At 33.0% G+C, this 19930-nt stretch overlaps 2 protein-coding genes across 2 annotated transcripts; one reads left to right on the forward strand and one right to left on the reverse strand.

The window, feature by feature from the left end:
• Positions 1–108: 108 nt before the first annotated feature.
• Positions 109–7715, reverse strand: LOC131954243 (HAUS augmin-like complex subunit 3). The gene is made up of 13 exons (XM_059317814.1): positions 7374–7715; positions 5164–5268; positions 4908–4991; positions 4558–4669; positions 4245–4439; positions 3880–4022; positions 3384–3518; positions 2840–3020; positions 2458–2610; positions 2175–2271; positions 1304–1448; positions 404–581; positions 109–289 (listed from the first exon to the last, which is right to left on the reverse strand). Exons 1-13 carry the CDS (start codon positions 7547–7549, stop codon positions 161–163), a joined length of 1833 nt encoding a protein of 610 aa, XP_059173797.1. The 5' UTR covers positions 7550–7715; the 3' UTR covers positions 109–160.
• An 87-nt stretch (positions 7716–7802) lies between these two features.
• LOC131954245 (centromere protein C) lies at positions 7803–19832 on the forward strand. The gene is made up of 20 exons (XM_059317819.1): positions 7803–7867; positions 9052–9157; positions 9370–9449; positions 9578–9747; positions 10159–10211; positions 11531–11607; positions 11929–11984; positions 12546–13373; positions 13517–13656; positions 13808–13900; positions 14066–16557; positions 16688–16822; positions 16984–17118; positions 17423–17572; positions 17787–17897; positions 18012–18110; positions 18475–18603; positions 18966–19138; positions 19423–19513; positions 19738–19832. The coding sequence occupies exons 2-20, from the start codon at positions 9096–9098 to the stop codon at positions 19830–19832; spliced, it is 5169 nt and encodes a 1722-aa protein (XP_059173802.1). The 5' UTR covers positions 7803–7867; positions 9052–9095.
• The last annotated feature ends 98 nt before the right edge of the window (positions 19833–19930 follow it).

The following is a 19930-nucleotide window of genomic DNA, read 5'->3' on the forward strand; positions in this document are numbered from 1 at the left end:
TGTCGACAAGTAGTTTTAAATATTATTAATTTTTGACATTGAAAGAAAAAGACTGCATGAAACAGCAGAAAAGAAAAAAGATACTCAAGTATAAAACAAAATAAAATACATTTTTCAAGTTATAAACAATTTATTTTGACAAATAAATGTGATTTTAAATCTAGCTAATATCTTGAACTTTAGTCCTTTCACATAGTCCATTAACAACATACTGGAGTCTACTAGGGTTTGTGTGATATAAGATGAACAGCTCCCTTTCTTTGCTAAGCAAAACATTATTTTTCAGAGCCTGAAATAAAATATTTTAAAATTTTCAAAACCCATTTGAAAAGTGCTTGTGCTTTGGAGCTAAATTACAGAAAAAAATATAAAACAATCATATTTAGAAAAAAAAAAGTCTTACTGCTTTTTTGGTATTGACATCAGCAATGACGCCTGTGATATCAGTTTCAAGTGAGCTGAGTTTAGACATGAGGGTGGCCATAGCTGACTGGACGTCAACGGGGGAGAGACAGGGCAAGCCACTGGATGTGCTGGAGCCATCATACAAAGCTGACTCACAGTCTTTAACACATTTCTCTCTACAGTAAAAAAATTTTTTTTAGTATTAGTAGACATAGTCACTATGATCATGAAACTTGTACATGGACATGAAAAAAAAAATAACGCAGCTATAATATAAAATCGGTACTTCAAATATTAAAATAAAATTTCAAAATGTCAAAAAGTACATGAAAATCAAAGATTTATTACAGGCAAATTGTTAAAAGAGGTGGGCAGTTGATAGAAAACAATTTTTTTTTTAAATTAACTAATGAAAGAAAAACCTCAAAAGAGTAAAGGCCAGCTTAATATCAGACTTTTCCCCCTGTACTAGCCCTGTTGGCAGGTACTCCATACAGCCTCAAAGGATAATGTTTAACCTGTGTAAAAACCTGTAATGCAGGTTGGCAAACCTGTGTCTTATGTCAATACTAGCCCTAGCTTAACCTGTGCCTTATGTCAATGCTACCCCTAGCTTAGTAAGTGAATTTCACACTCAGACCTGACTGGGATGAGGTGAAGTTGATCTGTTTCTCTGTTCTACAGATAGAAGTGAATACTGTGGTCAGCACCATGCCCAAATATCTTTCCCTAACTCAAGTGAGCTGAACTTAAGAGCATGGCAGACTCAGGAATGTACTACAGACAAGCCAAAGATCTGATCTCAAGACTATAAGTTTAGTTATTGAGTTTTGTACAGCTAGATGAGCCATCCCATGTCAGTAATTATAAAACTAGTACTAGGACTGTAACTACTTACAGCTGACTGACTTTTGAAATGTACTTCTCAAAATCTGTCTGGTCTATGGACTGAGCATTCTTGTATTCACTGTACAAGTTTTTAGCCCTTTCAACAATTTTTTGCTTTGGGAGGTAGAGCATTTTACTATCGTCAGTTGAATCTCCTGAGGGATAAAAGAAATAATTCACACATTTTGATACTGACTGCAAATTATAAGTAAAATAGGGACTTTTCTATCAATGTGCATTAGATATATATTCACACTTTACTTTATAACTTCATCTCCAACCCCTGTAACCAACCTGTGTAACAATCAACTGTAACCAACCCCTGTAACCAACCTGTGTAACCAGCAACTATAACCAACCCCTGTAACCAACCAGTGTAACCAACCTGTGTAACCAGCAACTATAACCAACCTGTGTAACCAGCAACTATAACCAACCCCTGTAACCAACCAGTGTAACCAACCTGTGTAACCAGCAACTATAACCAACCTGTGTAACCAGCAACTATAACCAACCTCTGTAACCAACCAGTGTAACAATCAACTGTAACCAACCCCTGTAACCATCAACTGTAACCAACAACTGTAACCAACCACTGTAACCAACAACTGTAACCAACCCCTGTAACCAACCCATGTAACCAACCACTGTAACTAACCCATGTAACCAACCACTGTAACTAACCCATGTAACCAACCCCTGTAACCAACCAGTGTAACCATCAACTGTAACCAACCCCTGTAGCCAACCCATGTAACCCACCTGTGTAACCAACCCATGCAACCAACCAGTGTAACCATCAACTGTAACCAACCACTGTAACCAACCAGTGTAAATGTAACAACTCTAACCAACAACCATAACCAGAAACACAGAATTACCCAGCAAGTGGTAGAGACGTGATGATGATGTGTCTCTGGAGTCCACAACACTGCGCTCAAACTTCTTTACACCCAAGTCTGGGTCGTCCATGTCTTTCTGTGTGAATAAACCATTTGCCAATTTATACACAATAAGTAAACAAATTCTTGTTTGACACTTAAATGTGTACTACAGGAAAATGCTAAATTACAGTTAACATATCAGTATTAAGCTGGGACTTAAGACTCCATTTAAAACTTTTAAAGGTGGGGAACTTGTTAATAAAAAATAATGTGTACTCACCATCCTTTGCTGCCACTCTGTGAGATGTTTTTCCAACATTTGTCGAATTGATGACAAAAGTGCATGCGTCTCCCTGTGGCATTTGGTCTCTAGGTCATACAGCATTGTTAGAAATTCATTCCGTGCTCTCTGACTTAAGAGATACTCAATGATCTGTTAAAAAGTTACAGAAAAGGTCTTTTATAATTAATTTTGAACTTTTTAAAAATGTTGTTAAGTAAAAGGCATTTAAGAAGCTCTGACTTATAAGGCTAATGATCCGTTAAAAAGTTGCCAAAAAGACTTTTATGATTATGTTCAAACTTTTTTTTTTTAATGTTGTTATGTAAATGGTATTTTAGAAGATAAGATACGGCTACTTTGATCTACAACAATGATTTACCTTCTCTTGATTTTTGGTAAAATATTCTTGACGTTTCAATTTCAGATCATAGTCTCCTGTCAGTATTTCAGTTCCCTGTAAACTTCCCAACTCATGCAACAAATCTGGCAGTGATGCTACCAAGGCAGAGGCCTCTGCTTTTGCTGCTTCTATGCTCTGTTCTGTGCTATGGTGGAGGCGGCTGCCGACAAAGTGACAGGACATAGTTTGAAATGGAATGTTAGTGTTACATATGGGACTGAGTGGCCTAGCGGTAGAGAGCTAGACTGCTAACCCGTAAGTCTCGAGTTCGAATCCAGGTTCAAGTAAGTAGACCGTCCCTGAGTCCACCCAGCTCTGATGGGTACCTAACTCACGTTAGGGTAAGTAAAGGCGGCTATGCATAGTGCTGACCACACTATCCCTTCATATACTGAGGTCACAGAAACAAGTGAACTCTACTTCACTTGCCCCATAAACTGTCAGGTTTGAAAGGGAACTTTACTTACTAAGTGTCACATGGTAACGGCCTGGTCTAGTTTAAGACAAATCAATAAAATTGTACCTGATTTCTGAGGGTGATGTGGGAAACTGGCCAGATTTCAGTTGGTGGAGTATGGACCTTGCCTCGTGAACAGCATTCAATGCTTTCTTAGCCCTAACTAATGCATTTATGCGGTCACATTCACTTTTTGGAAATCTGTGAGAATATAATTATTAATTAGTTTTTTTAAATTCCTCTAAATACTCTAATGCCTATGGGTATTATTCTCATTTAGACTCAAGCTAAATCAAATAAATTATAATTAGCCTTGTAGAAAAAAAAATGCTTAATTAATATTTATACACATGCAAAAAAGTTAAGATTTTAGTGAACAGGTTGAACACTTAAAAATCAAAACATTTTTTTAAAACTTAAAATAATTTTTTTAATAAATTCTGTCTTTATTGATATGTTCTATATTTAAGACTGCCTTTAAAAGTTGAGCAAATACTCTAACATATTCTCTATCTTTATGAATAAATTCTCTAACATATGCCCAATCTACATTATAACACACATTTGCTGCAGACGACTAAATTCCTCGCAGTCTTCAAGGAAACTTGCATTTTCTTCACCATCAACTGCAAGTTTTTCTGGTGAACTAACATCCAGAAGACCATACTGTGAACCATCTTTTTCCCCTGCGAGATCTGCAATCCCCTAAAAAAATTATATTGAATATCATGAAAATCTTTGTTTCAGTTTTTTTAAATGTCATTTTTTCAGAAACATTTGACGTCAGACTGAAGGAATTAAGTAAGTTTTTAAACTACCTAAAAATACAAGTATGCAGGTTCTTAGACTAATTTATAGTATATTGTTCATATTCTTAAACTTACTTCATTGTAAAAAAACAAACTATTCAACATGGCAAGTACATACCTCAAAAAACTGTTTTTTAGTAAATGCTGTCAGCTCTCTTGAATATTTTTCTTCTGCTTCATTATATGCCTTTAAATCCAAATGTGATAAAAATGGAGAGTTGGGGGAAGACTCTGCGTTCTCTCCCTTTGGAAGCTGGTAGAGGGTAATCAGAGTCTGGACACTCTGCATCAACTTTTGAAGTGATTCATTAATCTAGGAAATGATAGAAAGCATAATAGAGATTTAGGGGGTAAAAGAAATTGAAATCGGATAATACATTAAAAGTATAATGAATAATCATAAAATTTAAAAAAAAAAAAAACTCTCCTACTTTAATATTTTCTAATCCACATTGGTCAATAACTTGATGGCATGCTTTGATGCTTTGTTCCTCAACTTCCTCCATCTTTGTTACTTTGTTGACCAATGCCATGTGATGAACACTGAAGGTAAAAACTAAATCTATAAATAAAAGTATAGGGCTACCACACTTTTACTTTCTATACTAAGTAATATTTGTACCAAGTTTCTAAAAGATCAACATTAAAACATTCTCTGATAAATTATCAACTGTAAAAATATTATCCTTTTAATGAGCATTACTTTTATTTTTTAGCTGATACATGGGTAAAATAAATGTCTTAAAGTATTCAACTAAATAAGTAAAACATGTATATTTACTTTAACTTGTTACAGCGACTTTTCAAGGTCTCCTTTTGCAGTTTGGTTCTTGCTAAAGTTTCTTTCAAGTGGTCAATATCTTCACTTAGACAATAAAACAAAAAAAAAAACAAATTTACAGACCTAATTAAAAAAAAATTGTTAAATCTTATAAAAACCATCAGAAGTACTAACAACAATGTCAACAGCAAAGCAGAAGCAAATACTGTTAAAACATACTTTTACTTCAATTATACAACAGTGAAAATTTACTCACTCTATATCTTTTATTTTCTGGCTATCATCTGTGCCCAATGCTTTTAAAGCCTCCTCCAAGTAAGGGCCACTCAGTACCATGCCTGATTCTTCAATTTCTTTATACCTGAAAAATAATTTGGTTCAAATTGATGCAATCATATTGTCAATGTTTTTTAAAAATATTTTGGGTTGAGTCATCAAAGTTATTTTAAAAACATGCTTAATTGCTATAACTCAAGCTCGCTTAGAAACAGTTAACTTTTAAAAAGTTATTGATCTATATATATAAATCATAAGTCACTTTAAAGATTTCCTTATGTGAATAATTAATTAAGATATAGAAAATATGAGCCGACCCGCGGTGTATCATTTGCCGCTATTTAGTTGTTTTATTTTCTACTTTTCAGTAATTCATAATTTGTGAATTCGACAGTACCAACGCTGCCACTGAAAATATTTGCTTTAAAACACTATCAGTAGCTCGTTAAGGACGATAACCCTCCCCCTCCTTTCCCCAACCCCCACCCCACACTCCCCCCCCCCCCCCCCCCCATGAAAGTAAACTCCTCTTAGTTAACTCCCCTAAGTTTAAAATTGTTTCAAAATAAATTATCTGCCCCTAATAGCCGTCACTAACCCCGGCTCTACGATTGTAAGCATTTAGCGTGAACCACAGCTCACCAGACCATGTAGGGGTGGGGATGGTAGGGAGCGCTCTTACAGCTTGGTGTTTTCTATCGCCTCCAAGAAGAGAATTATATATAGATAGAAAGGTATCTAAGAAGCATAGAACTAATATACTAATTGTGACAGTGGAGTATGAAGAGAAAAATAGTGTATCTAACATTTGCTCTAGGTGTTTTGATAAACTGTTGTCAAAATGGAAGATTTTCTGATTATAAATTGCAGTCACTATTGTAATTTCTTGTTCTTAAATGCACCACACAACTGAGTTAGTTTCTTCTCTCCAAATATGGTTTCCTATATATTAGCTGTACACATTTCATTAGTATAATAGCAGAGTTTGATCATGTTAACCACACTCTTAAATTTTAACCACATTAGTATCAAGATTTTTTGCTAGAAAGTTCCAGTCTTTTACATGTAATTTCTTTGATAAATGTCGCTTCTTTGATTTGCTTACAGAAAGTTTGAAAAATAATTCCTAATAAATAGTTAAAGTAACTTTCAATCCAAACATTATGGAGGCTTAATGCGGCAAAGATCGTCTAGGTTTTGTTGGTACGAATGAACATGTGTGCAAATAATATGCAATAACTATACCAGTGGTTCTCAACCTGCATTTTGATCGAACCCCAGGGTTTTGGTTAGCCCATCTCAGTGATTCAGCACTGATAGGAGGGTTCATTCATTGAAGGTTAAGAAACACTAGGCTGTACAATAGACCTAGTCTGAATGACCTGTCGAGGCTATACTGGAGCTCATTCTGCTAGAGATTCAAAGGGCCGATTCTAATCTAAGTATTATCCTAATTTATTATTAGCCTATTAGGCCTAAAAATCATTAAATCTAGGACTATAGTTTATTAATCTTAATTAATCCAATGCCTCTACTTTCTTCTTATTCGTTTTTAATTTTAGTGTTGGAAGGGATTCCCTACAACTCAGTTTTCAGCCTGCTTTTCTTTTTGGATTTGCTTCCATTGGTGCCATAGCCTTGTCCAACCAAGAACAAACTACAAGGCAGCTGTTGTTTGATTTTGGAGTTGTTTCTTTTGGAAGAGTTGCTGTCCCAGGGTTCAAACTCAAGACTTATCGATTTAGCAACCATGGCAACTCAACCACGCCAACTTCTACACCCAAGGCCAACCGATAGGCCCCAATAATTAAAAAAATATAGGGCCTAGGCCTATATTTTTAGAACACTAGGTTACATTAAAATTAATTAATTTAATCATTTCATTAAGTAAAGCCTACACTACATGACTACTGTCATTTTTTTCATTATGAATTATGACATTAGGTCTAGGCCTACACATTATTAAATTAGTCATTATGATTAGGGTGTTTAGGCCCTATTGGCTATTAAAATAAATTATTATATAATATAGGGTGATAGACTGATAGGGATAGGGCCATAGATTGGCATAGATGCCTATTTTATTTTTATTAGGCCCTAACTAAAGTAAAAGTAACTATAATAATCATAATGCATCCTTAGTTGGTGGATCTAAATTATTCTAAATCTAGATCCAAATAAATCACTCACTCTTCCAACTCTTCTTTTGTCAAAACATTGTCTTCACTGATATTATTACAAAACCACTCTAAAAAAGGTAAAGTCGATGGGTTTTCAAAAGCCCATTCAAGTGCAAGGGGATCCAACGCATTGGAGCCTGGATATCCAATTCGTTTCAGAGTTTCAATAAATTGATGTGAGGACATATTGTGATTTAACAAGGATCCGGTACTTCAACTCTTGTAGAATCTTAATACAATTTCATCTTGAAATTAACACAGACTAAGATTATGAATGTATGAAGAAATTCGTGTTTTTGATTTGGCTTGTTTTGTATCTGGATTTGTAGGTGGCTTTATTTTTATTTTGATTACTCCTCGATTAGAAATCTAGATTCTACTTTTTTATTGGGTAAATTTCACATACGGAAATGAACCTAACCAATGAAAACAATTGTCATATAAAACTGTGATGGCGGTCTGCACAAAAGTTTGTTACTGAGATTCAAAATAAAAAGATAAAAGGTATTTTAGTTTGCATAACGTATTAAAGTGTCGTCGATTTTTTAAAACATCGACTAGATATCTACACTTCTAATGTCTTTAAAATATTGACATGGTACATATTACATTAATCTAGATTTTAGATTGTAATCGTGGTTATTGTTTCATTGTTTTGCCTTGAATCAGCCTTTGCAGAGTTTGCGGCCCTTAACCACTTTCACTTTGTCTCCTAGAAATCTAATAACTTTTTTTTCAGTTTTTTAACTTTATATTAACTTATATTTGTTTGGTAGATCTAGAGGCTAGACTAGATTCTAGACTCTAAATCTAGTCAAATCTTAGCATCTAGCTTTATTCTTTTGAATCTTAATTCTTAAACATACAAAAAATGAAGTATGATGAATCATTCATTGAAATGAATTAAATTCAATTAATTAATAATTATTGATTCATGAATGATTCAATTGAATGTATTGTATGCTAAATCAAACAACTACACTAGCCTAGACTCTGGCTAGACCTAGTGGCAGTGGACTCAGTTACTAGACTAGCATTAGCAACTTATTATTACCACAAGACATCTAGATCTAGCTAGCTACTTTACTACTGTGTTGGTTGTGTACTGTTGTCTGTCTATTGTCACTATTCATCACTATTGTCATTGACTATTGTTGAGCACTGTGTAGTAAAGTGTGTAGTGTAGTACTCCATAGTGAGTAGTGTGTTACTGTAGTTACTGTTAGCCAGAGTGTGATAGGTTTTTATTTTAGACTCTCTACACTCAGACTCTGGCTTAGACAGTATAATTTAAAGAAGAAAATATAATTCTGAGCGCATGGAGAAGTAACACTTAGAAAAAATTAGTATAAAAGAGGAGGGGTGGGGGGATTATTAAGTATACACTATAGGGGCCTACAGTACAGCCTTAGTATTAAAAAGGATATCAGGAGTATTAACAGTGTTGCTAATTGATTTTTATTTTAGTAAATATTTTAACACAAAACACATAGGTTTTTATAAATTGTAGGCCTATATGGATGATTCATTCTTTTCTTTTTTGGTAGGCCTAAATGAAAATACACAATCACAAGTACACCTATCAACTATATAATTTTGATGCATTATTTTTTATATAACTAGGCCTATATTGGGCATACAAGATAATAGTGACATGAAAAATAATTTATTTTCATTCTTATTTGTAGGCTGCCTGTATTGTTTTACTATACTTATACACCAAATTAAAATCATGGAACCTCAACATCCTCTCATAGTAAACAACCCTTTCCATCAACTCAAGGGTATTGGAAGGTATAATTTTCATTTTATTATTTAGTCAACTGCTAATATACATTTATATCTGAATATTTGTTAATATAAAATAGCCCATTTTAATTGTTTAATACTTTAAAATTTAAAAAAAATATAATGTATTAAAGTTGTGTTAATAAATATGGTAGTTTTAGTTTAATTTAAACCAGTCTTTAAATGTTAAGTTTCTTAACTATATTATATTTTTACAGGAGGACTGGAAAACTCATAGTGAAAAAGAAAAACATCAATGCAGAAGATAGTGACATAGAGGATTATTTTTCTGGTGCAGGTAAGTTTTATTATAACAACTGGGAAGTCTAATAATTAAAATGCAATGTAAGCTTATATGTGAAGAGGAGGAGACAGCTTTAAAATCATTGATATATTTATATGGCAAAAATTGTTTTGTTTTTTAAGATGATGATGAAAGTGTTGATGTGACAAGAGAGTCTTTGCTGTCAAAAGAGAAGCTAGAAAGTATTTTGAAAGATGATGATGATGATATAGGCAGTGCCCCTGCTGCTGATGTTTCAAAAAATAAATTTGCTATACCATTGGTTAACTCAGCTAAGCAGTCCTTGTCAGAGGTAGTATATGTGTTTCAACATTTTCTCTAATTGTATATCTTATTAGAAGTGGGGGGAAGCTAATTTAAACCATGTAAATTTTTATAAATTTACTGACAATTGTTTTTAGTTATAACTTAACAGATGTTTGATTATGGTTATCTAATCCTCAATTCATCATTAATTACCACCATTTTTATCATAATAAGATTACCACTAATAACAGCTAGATGTAAAAATAACAGTCCCTGAAACATGTTTCACTGTATCAGCTATTTATCCCACTAGAAATTAAATTAGTTTTATTCAAAACATTTTAAATAGTTGATATTTATTGGACTAGAAATAATCAATAAGCTTTGTTATTGGTTACAGAATTTTAAAAATAGGCTAACAGACATGTATTTATATTATGTGCATTAATACATTCAGGATGATGAGATTAGAGTTGTCAACCCTTTTGCTTGGAATCCAAGATATGGGAGGTAATACCTTTCCTTAATATAGTTTTACTATCCCACCTGTCACTGTCTTACAAGAATGCTTTAACTTTAACATCCTATTGTAATAAAAGGAATATGAAAAAAAAAAGTAGAATGCAGGAAAAGATACAGTACCTAACAAGAAACACTAATATAATGACATTGATAATACATAAAATTACACCCTAATCTGTCTAAATTTTAATATTAATAATTATGAGAAAACAAGTTAATTAAAAAGTCTAGTGACAATTTTAGCGCAATTTCCTTATATCGAACCTCAGCTTATTAATACGGTACAAAAATAACGTTTGATTTAATAAGTAAATTACATCGAGATAAATCATATATTGAGCAAATAAATAATGCAACACAAGTAGTTTTAATAATTCAAAACAAAATAGAAAAAATATTTATTAACGAGATTTTTAAAAAAATCCTTTCGAACCTCCGCTCATTCGCTATGGTAAAATCCTTTCGAACCTCAGCTTATTAATAGGGTACAAAAATAACGTTTGAATTAATAAGTAAATTAAATCGAGATAAATCATATATTCAGCAAATAAATAATGCAACACAAGTAGTTTTAATAATTCAAAACAAAATAGAAACTAGCCTCCCGTATCAGTCGAAAAAAAAGGGGAGAGTAGCCTCCCGTATCAGTCGAAAAAAAAGGGGAAAAATTTAAAAAATCCTTTCGAACCTCCGCTCATTAAAATCCTTTCGATCCTCAGCTTTTGCGCTAAAAACCTACAAGACGCTCAGTTTAAAAATTCTTAATTAATTTTTTGTGACCGAACGAAAGGATATTTTTGAAAACTTTCTTCGGCAATATTGGTTTAAATTATGGCAGGAATCGATTGGTAAATGTTTCAAGTCGCTAAGTGGTCTGGTTGCCTAGATATGTAGCAAAAACTGAATTTGTTCGAGGTTTTTTGGCTTTTACGGGAAATCCATGAAAGAAACCCGGAATTTTTATGGCCTATGTTCATCCTCGTAACTGGCTTAACATAATTGCTTTTGGAACTAGTCATCGATATTGCTTCGTTGAGGAGGAGATACGACTTAAAGCTGCGGACACACATTCATCCATCCATCCATCCATCCATCCAGAAATGACGGGTTAATAAACGCAATTCTCCAGAATGGAAATTGCGCTAAAAAAATTTAAAATATTATGCAGATCGGAAAATAGGCACATCAATTTATCCCATTTTATTATTCTCTCTGGCAAAATCACCTTGTCTTAATATAGTTATGCTATACTATTTCAAATTTCATTGTGCTTTTATTCTTAAACTGTATTGTTTATATAATTTCAGGAGAACTGGTAAAGACCTTCTGGCTGGGAAAGAGGACAAAAACATGTCCAGATTTAGTGACTTTTTCACTGACAATGGTATGTATATAAACATGTAAAGTTAAAAAAAAATAATTACATATAATTGTTAGGATGGCTAATACTATGATCCATTTTAAAATATAAATCTGATTTTATGATTTAAAACCTTAGTATATAATGTTCTTTTAAAGATGAAACTTTATTAAAACCTCACACAACTACTTCATTTTGTATTCATTGTTTGTTCTTGATATAATAAGTTTAATGCTACCTTGTATATCAAACTGTTTAACAAAGTCAAATTGATTTTTATTTTTTAAATAACTAAAGTATTTATTTTAAAGTATGACAATTAACCCTGTCTTTTCATCTTTGTAGAAGTTAGTGTGTCAATGCTTCCAACGCCAAAAGGCTCTGTCACAAGGTCTACAACTGTAAGTAATTAATTTTTTTTATATTTCTCAAACATAATCAGACATTCCTTCCTTTAACTTAAAAATTACGTAGTACATACGTAGCCTTCAGCATTTGTTGTTCATATGTATGGCCTAGTATGTAATACATTAAGTATTATTTAGATGTAGCGTTGAGACTAGAGGCCTACTAAACAAATACCTATTTATGCTACTTTGTATAATGACAATAGACTTATTTTAATTATTTATTTTTATTTTCAACTTAGTAAAGAAGCATCCACATGCATGTTCCTTATTTTGGTTTCAAATTCCTCTTTTTATGTATGATGTTATGTTCCTACTTTGGGTCACCTAGGGTAAGAATGTCTGCATCATCATTTTTTTTTACACTTGTGAAAATGTATGCTGTAAGAATTGTGCTGACTGCAGACTTTAATACAAATCCTGTATTCCAAATAATGAAAATTAGTTGCATTAATTTTTACATTGTAAATAAAATTTTAAATTGTAATATTGTATTATTTTTCTTAAAGATTTTAAAAGATAATTATATGGGACTTGTATTTATTTTAATTACAGGCTTTGCTTGCAACAAGTACAGATGGTCTTTCTTCAAACAAAAAGCATTTAAAAATGAATTTGAATAACATTGATACAAATGATGAACCTGATCACATGACAAGAACTATTACACCTGAAAATTCTTTACACGCAGACCACTCAGATTCTGGTGATGTTGAACTAAACCAGCCTGACAGAGACAGCAGCAAAACTAATTTGTATGCTACAGGGTGCCCAAATAATGTCAACACTTCAGAGAATAACAGTAGATTCTTTGTGGCAAAAGTTATTTTTAGTGAAAAAGATGTAAATAAATCCACTAGAGAAGGTCATCATTCTATTGAACATTCTCTTGCAGTTTCAGTAGACCCTGAATGTATTTTTCCAAGTTCGGAAAAGAATTCTTCACATTTGAATGAACAGGAAAACACAGGCAAGAGAGAGCACTCTAGTGAATTTCTTCCAATAGACGCAGACTACTATCTACCTAGCATTTCCACATTTCTTAGGCAAAAAGATCACCAAACCACTCGCACAGAATCAAACGAACCTTTGAATTCTACTTTATCAAAAGACGCACAGCAAGAGGAAGGCATGGTCAAATCTGTGAAAAAAACTGGCAGTAAATCCAGAAGTGTCAATAGGAGTAAACGAATCCCTGATAAAATAAGCTGGCATACCACACTACCTATGGGAAATGAACAGTTAAATGTTCAGTTGCCTGACCTTTCCCATGGTCCTAAAATTGATATTTCTTCCAGTTCCATTACTCCAATTGAATCTGTCAGGTTGGTTAGTGAAGGTCTCGTAGTAAATCCTGGTCTAGAGCCATACAAAATCATCCAGGTAAGTAATTTTAGTGTACAATAAAATTTCCAGTTGTAAGTAAATTGGTTGATTTTAATTGTTTTCTATAGCAAGTACCCATATAGTGAATATTGATATATCACCGTTTATATACTTTTAATGAAAAATTGTACTATATCTAGTCATCATTGGAAGAACTTGAGGCAAAGACAGTCAGAGCAAAAACAATGGCAGTGCCACTTGACTTTGGTGGGGATATAACTGGCTCTGTTTCCAACACTGAGAAAGTGGCAGCTGGTCAGTTTTTTGGAATTAAGAAAAGGTAACATTTTATTTCTTGTGTGACGTTTTGGTGTAGCATTTAAGTATTTTTAAAACATGAAGTCAATATTTACTATATTTAAATATATTTTGGTGTAGCATTTAAGTATTTTTAAAACATAACGTCAAATATTTACTATATTTAAATATAGACTGTCATACTCTGTGGCATTAGCTGGAGGGGATGGTAAAACAGGAAGAGCTGAACTACTTAGGAATAGTAACAAGACAATTGATGTCATTATGTAAGTTTTTATTTAAAAAATTATGTATGATGTATTGTATTTAGTAAATATTTTTTAAATTTTTTCAAATTTTATAAAAATATTAACTTAAACAATACAATTTTCCATTTCAAATTTATGAATACTGTTTAATTAATTAGCATGAATTACAATTACTCTTTACAGGGATAACCAATACACTGTCCCTTCACCTTTCATCTCCCTATATCCCAAGAGGGTCTCTGAGATTGAGCTCAATAGATTTCCACCTCAGCCTCCGCCAGTGTCTCTAGACACCAGCACAGAAAATTTTTGCATTGTGGATGAGAACATTATAGTTGCAACCAAACACCCAGTTCAACAGAAAACTGCTGGGAAAACACAAAGACAGAGAAAGAAATCTGGTCAAGGACAAGCTGAGAAAAATAAAAACGCTGATAAGAAGTTAACACGGAATAGTGATGTTGTTCTGGAAGTGCCTGAAAGTTCTACTATACATGAAAAGTCTGTTAACGTTCAAGAAAATCAAAATTTAATTTCTTCAGACAAACAAGATGCAACAGATAAAAACACAGAAAGCTCACCCACTAGGTCACCTGAAGTTGAACTATCCTTGAACCCTAAACGTAGGAAATCTAAAAATATGAACAAAAGTAATAATTTAAATAAAAGCCAAACAAAGTCAAAGAATGACCAGACAGCAATTCACGCTACTGAAGCTCAAATAAGTGCCAACGTTTCAACTACACAACAAAGGAAAGTTGTTGACAACCAGTTCTTTGATGATAACTCTCAAGAGAATCAAAATTTGATTCCATTAGACCTACAAGATGAATTAGATAAAAACACAGAAAGTTCACTCACAATGTCACCCAAAAGTGAAATATCCTTTAACCCTAAATGTAGAAAATCTAAAAATCTTAATAGAAGTAACAAATTAAATAAAAGCAAAACAAAGTCAAAGATTGACCAGGTGTCTATTGCCTCTACTGAAGTTGAAACCTATGTCAGCGTTCCTATTTCACATAAAAGGAAAATTGTTGACAACCAATGCTTGGATGAGATTGAGACCAATGTGATAGAGAAATCAACAGGAGAGAAAAGTAAAGACTTGAAGAAAAACCAGGCTAGACATAAAAAGAAAGGTAAAGAAATGCCAGCTCAAGAAGAAGCATCACCACCTAAACAAATAAAAATGTCTGAGAAACCGGTCAAACACAAGGATAATGCCCCTACACCTCCAGTCAAAAGTGCAGTACCTGATAGACCAAATACACCCCCGCCTAAGTCAACTAAAGCTAAAGCCAAACACAAGAAAAATAAAAAGGATACAAATTCACAGACATCCGAGCTCAAATCTCAAAGTATTTTATCCAAGTCTAAAGTAGTTGAAGGAAAAAATATTGAGGAAAGCACAAAAAATGCAAGTTCTTTAGAAGAATCAGATAGCAATGGAAGCCGAAGAAGTGGTAGAGTGAAGGTCTCAGCTCAGCCTGTCCAGTACCCGTTCTTTAAACAAAAAACTAAAGAAAAACCTGCCACAGCTACTGTTCCTAGAAGAACCAAGGGGAAGAAATCTAAGAGCCAGAAAGTTCGGGATTCAAAGAGGCACGGCGCTACAAAATATGTGCCTGCGACAAGAGCTTCCAGGCGAAAAGCTGGGTTAAATCACAAGACAGTTCTTTCACCACAAGAAGAGGAACAGGAGTTTAGCTGTAATGAGGAAGAGGGTGGTGAAATAAGCGAGGAAGATGAACAAAAAACTGAAGAAAAAATCTCAGCTGTCGGAGTAAAATCTAATTTAAAAACCAAAGGGGATTCAAGTACTTCAAAACTTGAATTAGTTTGTGATAATTCAATGAGTCGTGAAAATGCTAACATGAAATCTAGATTTTCAAGTCCCCGTCGAGAAAGTGACATTCAAATTGGTCAAGTTCCATTGGTTGAATCTATAAATACCCCAAAGTCTACTAGAAGATCTTCGTCAACAAAAAGCAACAAAATATTGGAGCTAGGGGCGAGTATATCATCAAACAGTGGTGATGCTGGTAACACAAAGCATGCAGGGAAACTACCTGAAGAACCAGCTGTTTCCCCAGGTGTTGAAAACAATGAACCTTTTAAAAAATCCACCAAGAAAGCGAAACCAAACAAATCTGTTGGTAAAACAAGAAAAAAGGTAAGCCTTGTCCATCAGACAATTATAGAATGTGATACAGAAGAAGAAAATAATTCTCTACACCCACACAGCTTTAAGAAATCATTATCAAAGGGTAGGTCTTCTTCCAGCTCAAAATTTCAGAAATCTCTTACATTAGAAACCAAAAATAACAACAGCTGTTATATTGACAGCCCTAGTGAAAAGGTACTAGTTGTTGAGTCACCTCATAGCCCAAACACTGAATCTCCACAAGATGACGTAGTCCCAGCACCCAGCATCAGTTCAAGGATAAACACCAGTATAAACTCTACACGCCATGAACAATTTAATACTAGTAAAACTCAGTCAACTAGAATGTTGCCAGAAAAAGATAACAACATAAATAAGAATGATTCCATTGCTTGGGAAGGATCTGAAGAGCAAAGAAAACCAAGGAGATCTCAAGCAGGTCGTATGAGTCAAACAGGAAACAGGAGAACATCGAAAAAACTGTTGCAGATAGATGACAAAAATGAAGGTGGGTTTTTCAATTATGGTTTAGTTACTTGTCATTTTATCTTTCTACAAAATACAAACTTGCATTTTGTTTAATGAATTTTTTTAGTGCATAAATCGTAAATATGTATTTTGTTTTAAAAAATTTACAGACTGTACCACACCATTGAAGTTGCGACTTCTTTCAAGTTTACCCAACATAACACCAAAAAGTGGTGTCTCGTTTAGGCATTCAAGATACCTCACTTCTTCTGTATTAGAAAGTGAAGAAAAGACCCCAAAATCTAGTAGGTGTATTTTTAAATTATATATATAATCTTTTCATGTATGATTTTAGTTGTGAGAATTTTTTAACTACCTAAAGAAATAAAAAAAAATATTGACCTAAATTACTTAAAATGAATTTTTTATGGAAATATTTATTTTGTCACTGTATATTTCCCGTCAGTAAAACCAAATACACCAATTACTGCTGGCCTCACTTCATGCATCAGAGACACCAGCTCAGTAAAACCTAAAAGAAAAGGAAGAAAAGTTCGAATCAGTGAAATTATTGACCAGCATCTGTTATCTCCCACTGAAGGTATGTCTTAATTGTTTCATAGCATTTTTTATTTATAAATGCATTAGCTGTTGTTAATATGCAAGTTTTTTAATTGTAATAAATTTTACCTTGATCAAAGGGATATTATATGTTAAGGCAAATTCAAATGAAAAGCTAGAATTATGTAGTTTTTACTCTATTAGACCCCCTTATCCACAGAGTTTGAAAAAATTTACACTTTCTTGCTAATAAACATCAAAACACTTTCAGCAGCTAGAAAACATTTGTACAAATTGAAAGAATTAAACATCTAACTGTACTACCTTTCCCTTCCTGTAATCAGTAGATACGTCAACCACTGCAACAGTAAACAACACTACCTTGATGTCAATGAATTCAAGCCCTGTTCACTATGCAGAGACTACAGGAATTGGAGGACAGCTCAACACTACCTCACCATTCATGGTTTTACCTGACCTTTCTCATAAAATCGGTACAGCTTGTTGTGACCATGTTGTTTTATTTTTCTCCTTGTAAATAAATTCAAACTTAATATAAAATAGTTTGTCCACAAAAATTGTATTTAACAAAACATGACTGTGTATGATCACTATCTTGAAACTCTTCATTTAACAAAACATTACTTTTTCACATTGCGACAAAAAAAAATTATTTAATAAAAAAATTTGATTTTCCACTTGTTGTAGTACAACCTGAGTCTCCACCTTTTCCTGGCCTGCGCAGATCCAGAAGAACCAGAGTAAAACGTTTAGCTTCCCATAAAGGTGAAGGGATCATCTACAGGCGCGACAGTACAGGTAAAGCATTCTTTTATAGTTGTATGTTTTATTTTACAAAAAAAATTTACTTTGTTTACGTTTTTATCCTTCTCGTAATGTTTCATGAAACAATCTCCTGATATATATTCTCAGGCTACTGTTTGGTGGTAGATGGTGTGCAACCCAGCATTGGAGAAGCAAAAGTCAAAGCTAAAGAAGAAAAACGAAAGAAAAAACTTAAAGAAAGAAAATGTAAGTTAATGTGAAAGAAGAAAAAGTGTTTAAAATATTTTATTTATTTTTTATTCCATTCGTATAATCTTAATTGTTACAATGGTTTTGTGTTAATACAAGTATAGTTATTATTAACTCTAAAATCTTGTAAAAATTTTCCAGAAGTTACAAAACAGTGATGTTATTACCTTGTTCTTTGTCAGAATAAATAAAAAACAGTTGAAAAAAATAAACAACACACATTGCTGCTTATCTTAGTAGCTGTTTCAAAATGAGTTATTTATGTGCATAGAGCTTTAGATTTAGATTGTTAAAAACTTATTGTAGTACATTTGTCTGTGAAATTAGCACCCTTCTTATGGCGTAACCCATGTATCCACAGTGAAACTGGCTAGAGTACCACTGAGAAAGAACAAACGCTTGTCTACACACATGCACCCTACGCAGGATGTAACCTTGAGTACTGATGTTCCCATCATTGATCCAGATACTCAGGAGAACGTTGTAGTTGGTATGTCTCACGTTTAAGAAAAAAAAATTTAAGTAACATTTGCGCCAATTCTACCTTCAGTAATATTTTTTTTAAATATTTAATGAAGAAATAAATTACTTATTTTTAAAATATTTATTTGGCTCTTCAACTGATTTTAGACTGCTAGTGTTACTTTAGTTTTATTGTAATTTCTTCCTTTATTTTACTTACACCTTGCTGAAAATTTGCTGTTACCTATTGCTGTTTTGTTGTTTTACATTTTATTCAGATTTTTAATTAATTGTGATGTTTAACTTTTAAAAATATATTATTCATAGTACAAAAGTAGACACTTATGAAAGCCTCTCATTGAACTATTGTGGTTTGTTTGACTTTTGCAGAAGTGCTTTCCCGCTTTAGTGATGTGACGTGGTTTGGTCCATCACTGGAACCTGTCCAGAGTTTGGATTCTCTAGCTGTTGGCCTCAAGCTGCAGCACCCTGGCTTCAGTACAGGAGAGATTCACATTAGAGCTCTGTCAGAGAAAGAGGAGGAACTTGCAACAAGGACACTGGTTTGTTTTTTAGTTGAACGAGAGCACTGGTTTCTTTTATAGTTTAACTAGAGCACTAGTTTGTTTTATAGTTTAACCAGGGCACTGATTTATCTATAGTTTGGACCATGGCACTGGTTTGTTATATTGTTTGAATCATGACACTGGTTTGTTTTGAGTTTTATAATTAAAACAAAAATTTTTACAAGAATCACTAGCTGCCATTGTGTGTAGAAAGAAATTTGATCTTCTGCATTTTTCACTTTAATAGTTTTTAAAACCTGAGAAACTATTTCTTTCCTCAGATTTTCCATGTTATCAATGGTAAAATTTGTGTTATAATCAACCAAGTTTCTGTAATTGTTGAAACCAGGGATGATTTTTGTATACCAAGAGGTGATTCATATTTTTATTTTTAGTTGTTGCTTTAGTTAAACACATTGGTGCATATTTTTAAAAATGTAATCATTGACTAAAATTTGTTTTCTGCCTGCAATTTTTTGATGATACTTCTCTTATGTTAATTTTGTAATGTTAAAAGTGTTACAATTTCTATAAAAGTTTTCAAAACTTTTAAAATGACTACTTATTAATAAAAATGTTATAATTTGTGCCAACAGGTTCTGTGTACTCACTCAAAAACCTGCGTAGAGATGTGGCTGAACTACAGTTTACAGAAATCAACGATGTACCTGATGTATTGATTGATAGATAGACTTGTTGATGTACAGTATATATGTTACAACAGTGTAAATATGCACATTTTAAGAATTTTTTTTATTATCCTTGTATATATAGATATATATATATATA

The sequence above is a fragment of the Physella acuta genome, unplaced genomic scaffold, assembly GCF_028476545.2.
Source record: "Physella acuta isolate Inbredline_101_S28 unplaced genomic scaffold, ASM2847654v3 ptg000985l, whole genome shotgun sequence".
Taxonomy (NCBI): domain Eukaryota; kingdom Metazoa; phylum Mollusca; class Gastropoda; family Physidae; genus Physella; species Physella acuta.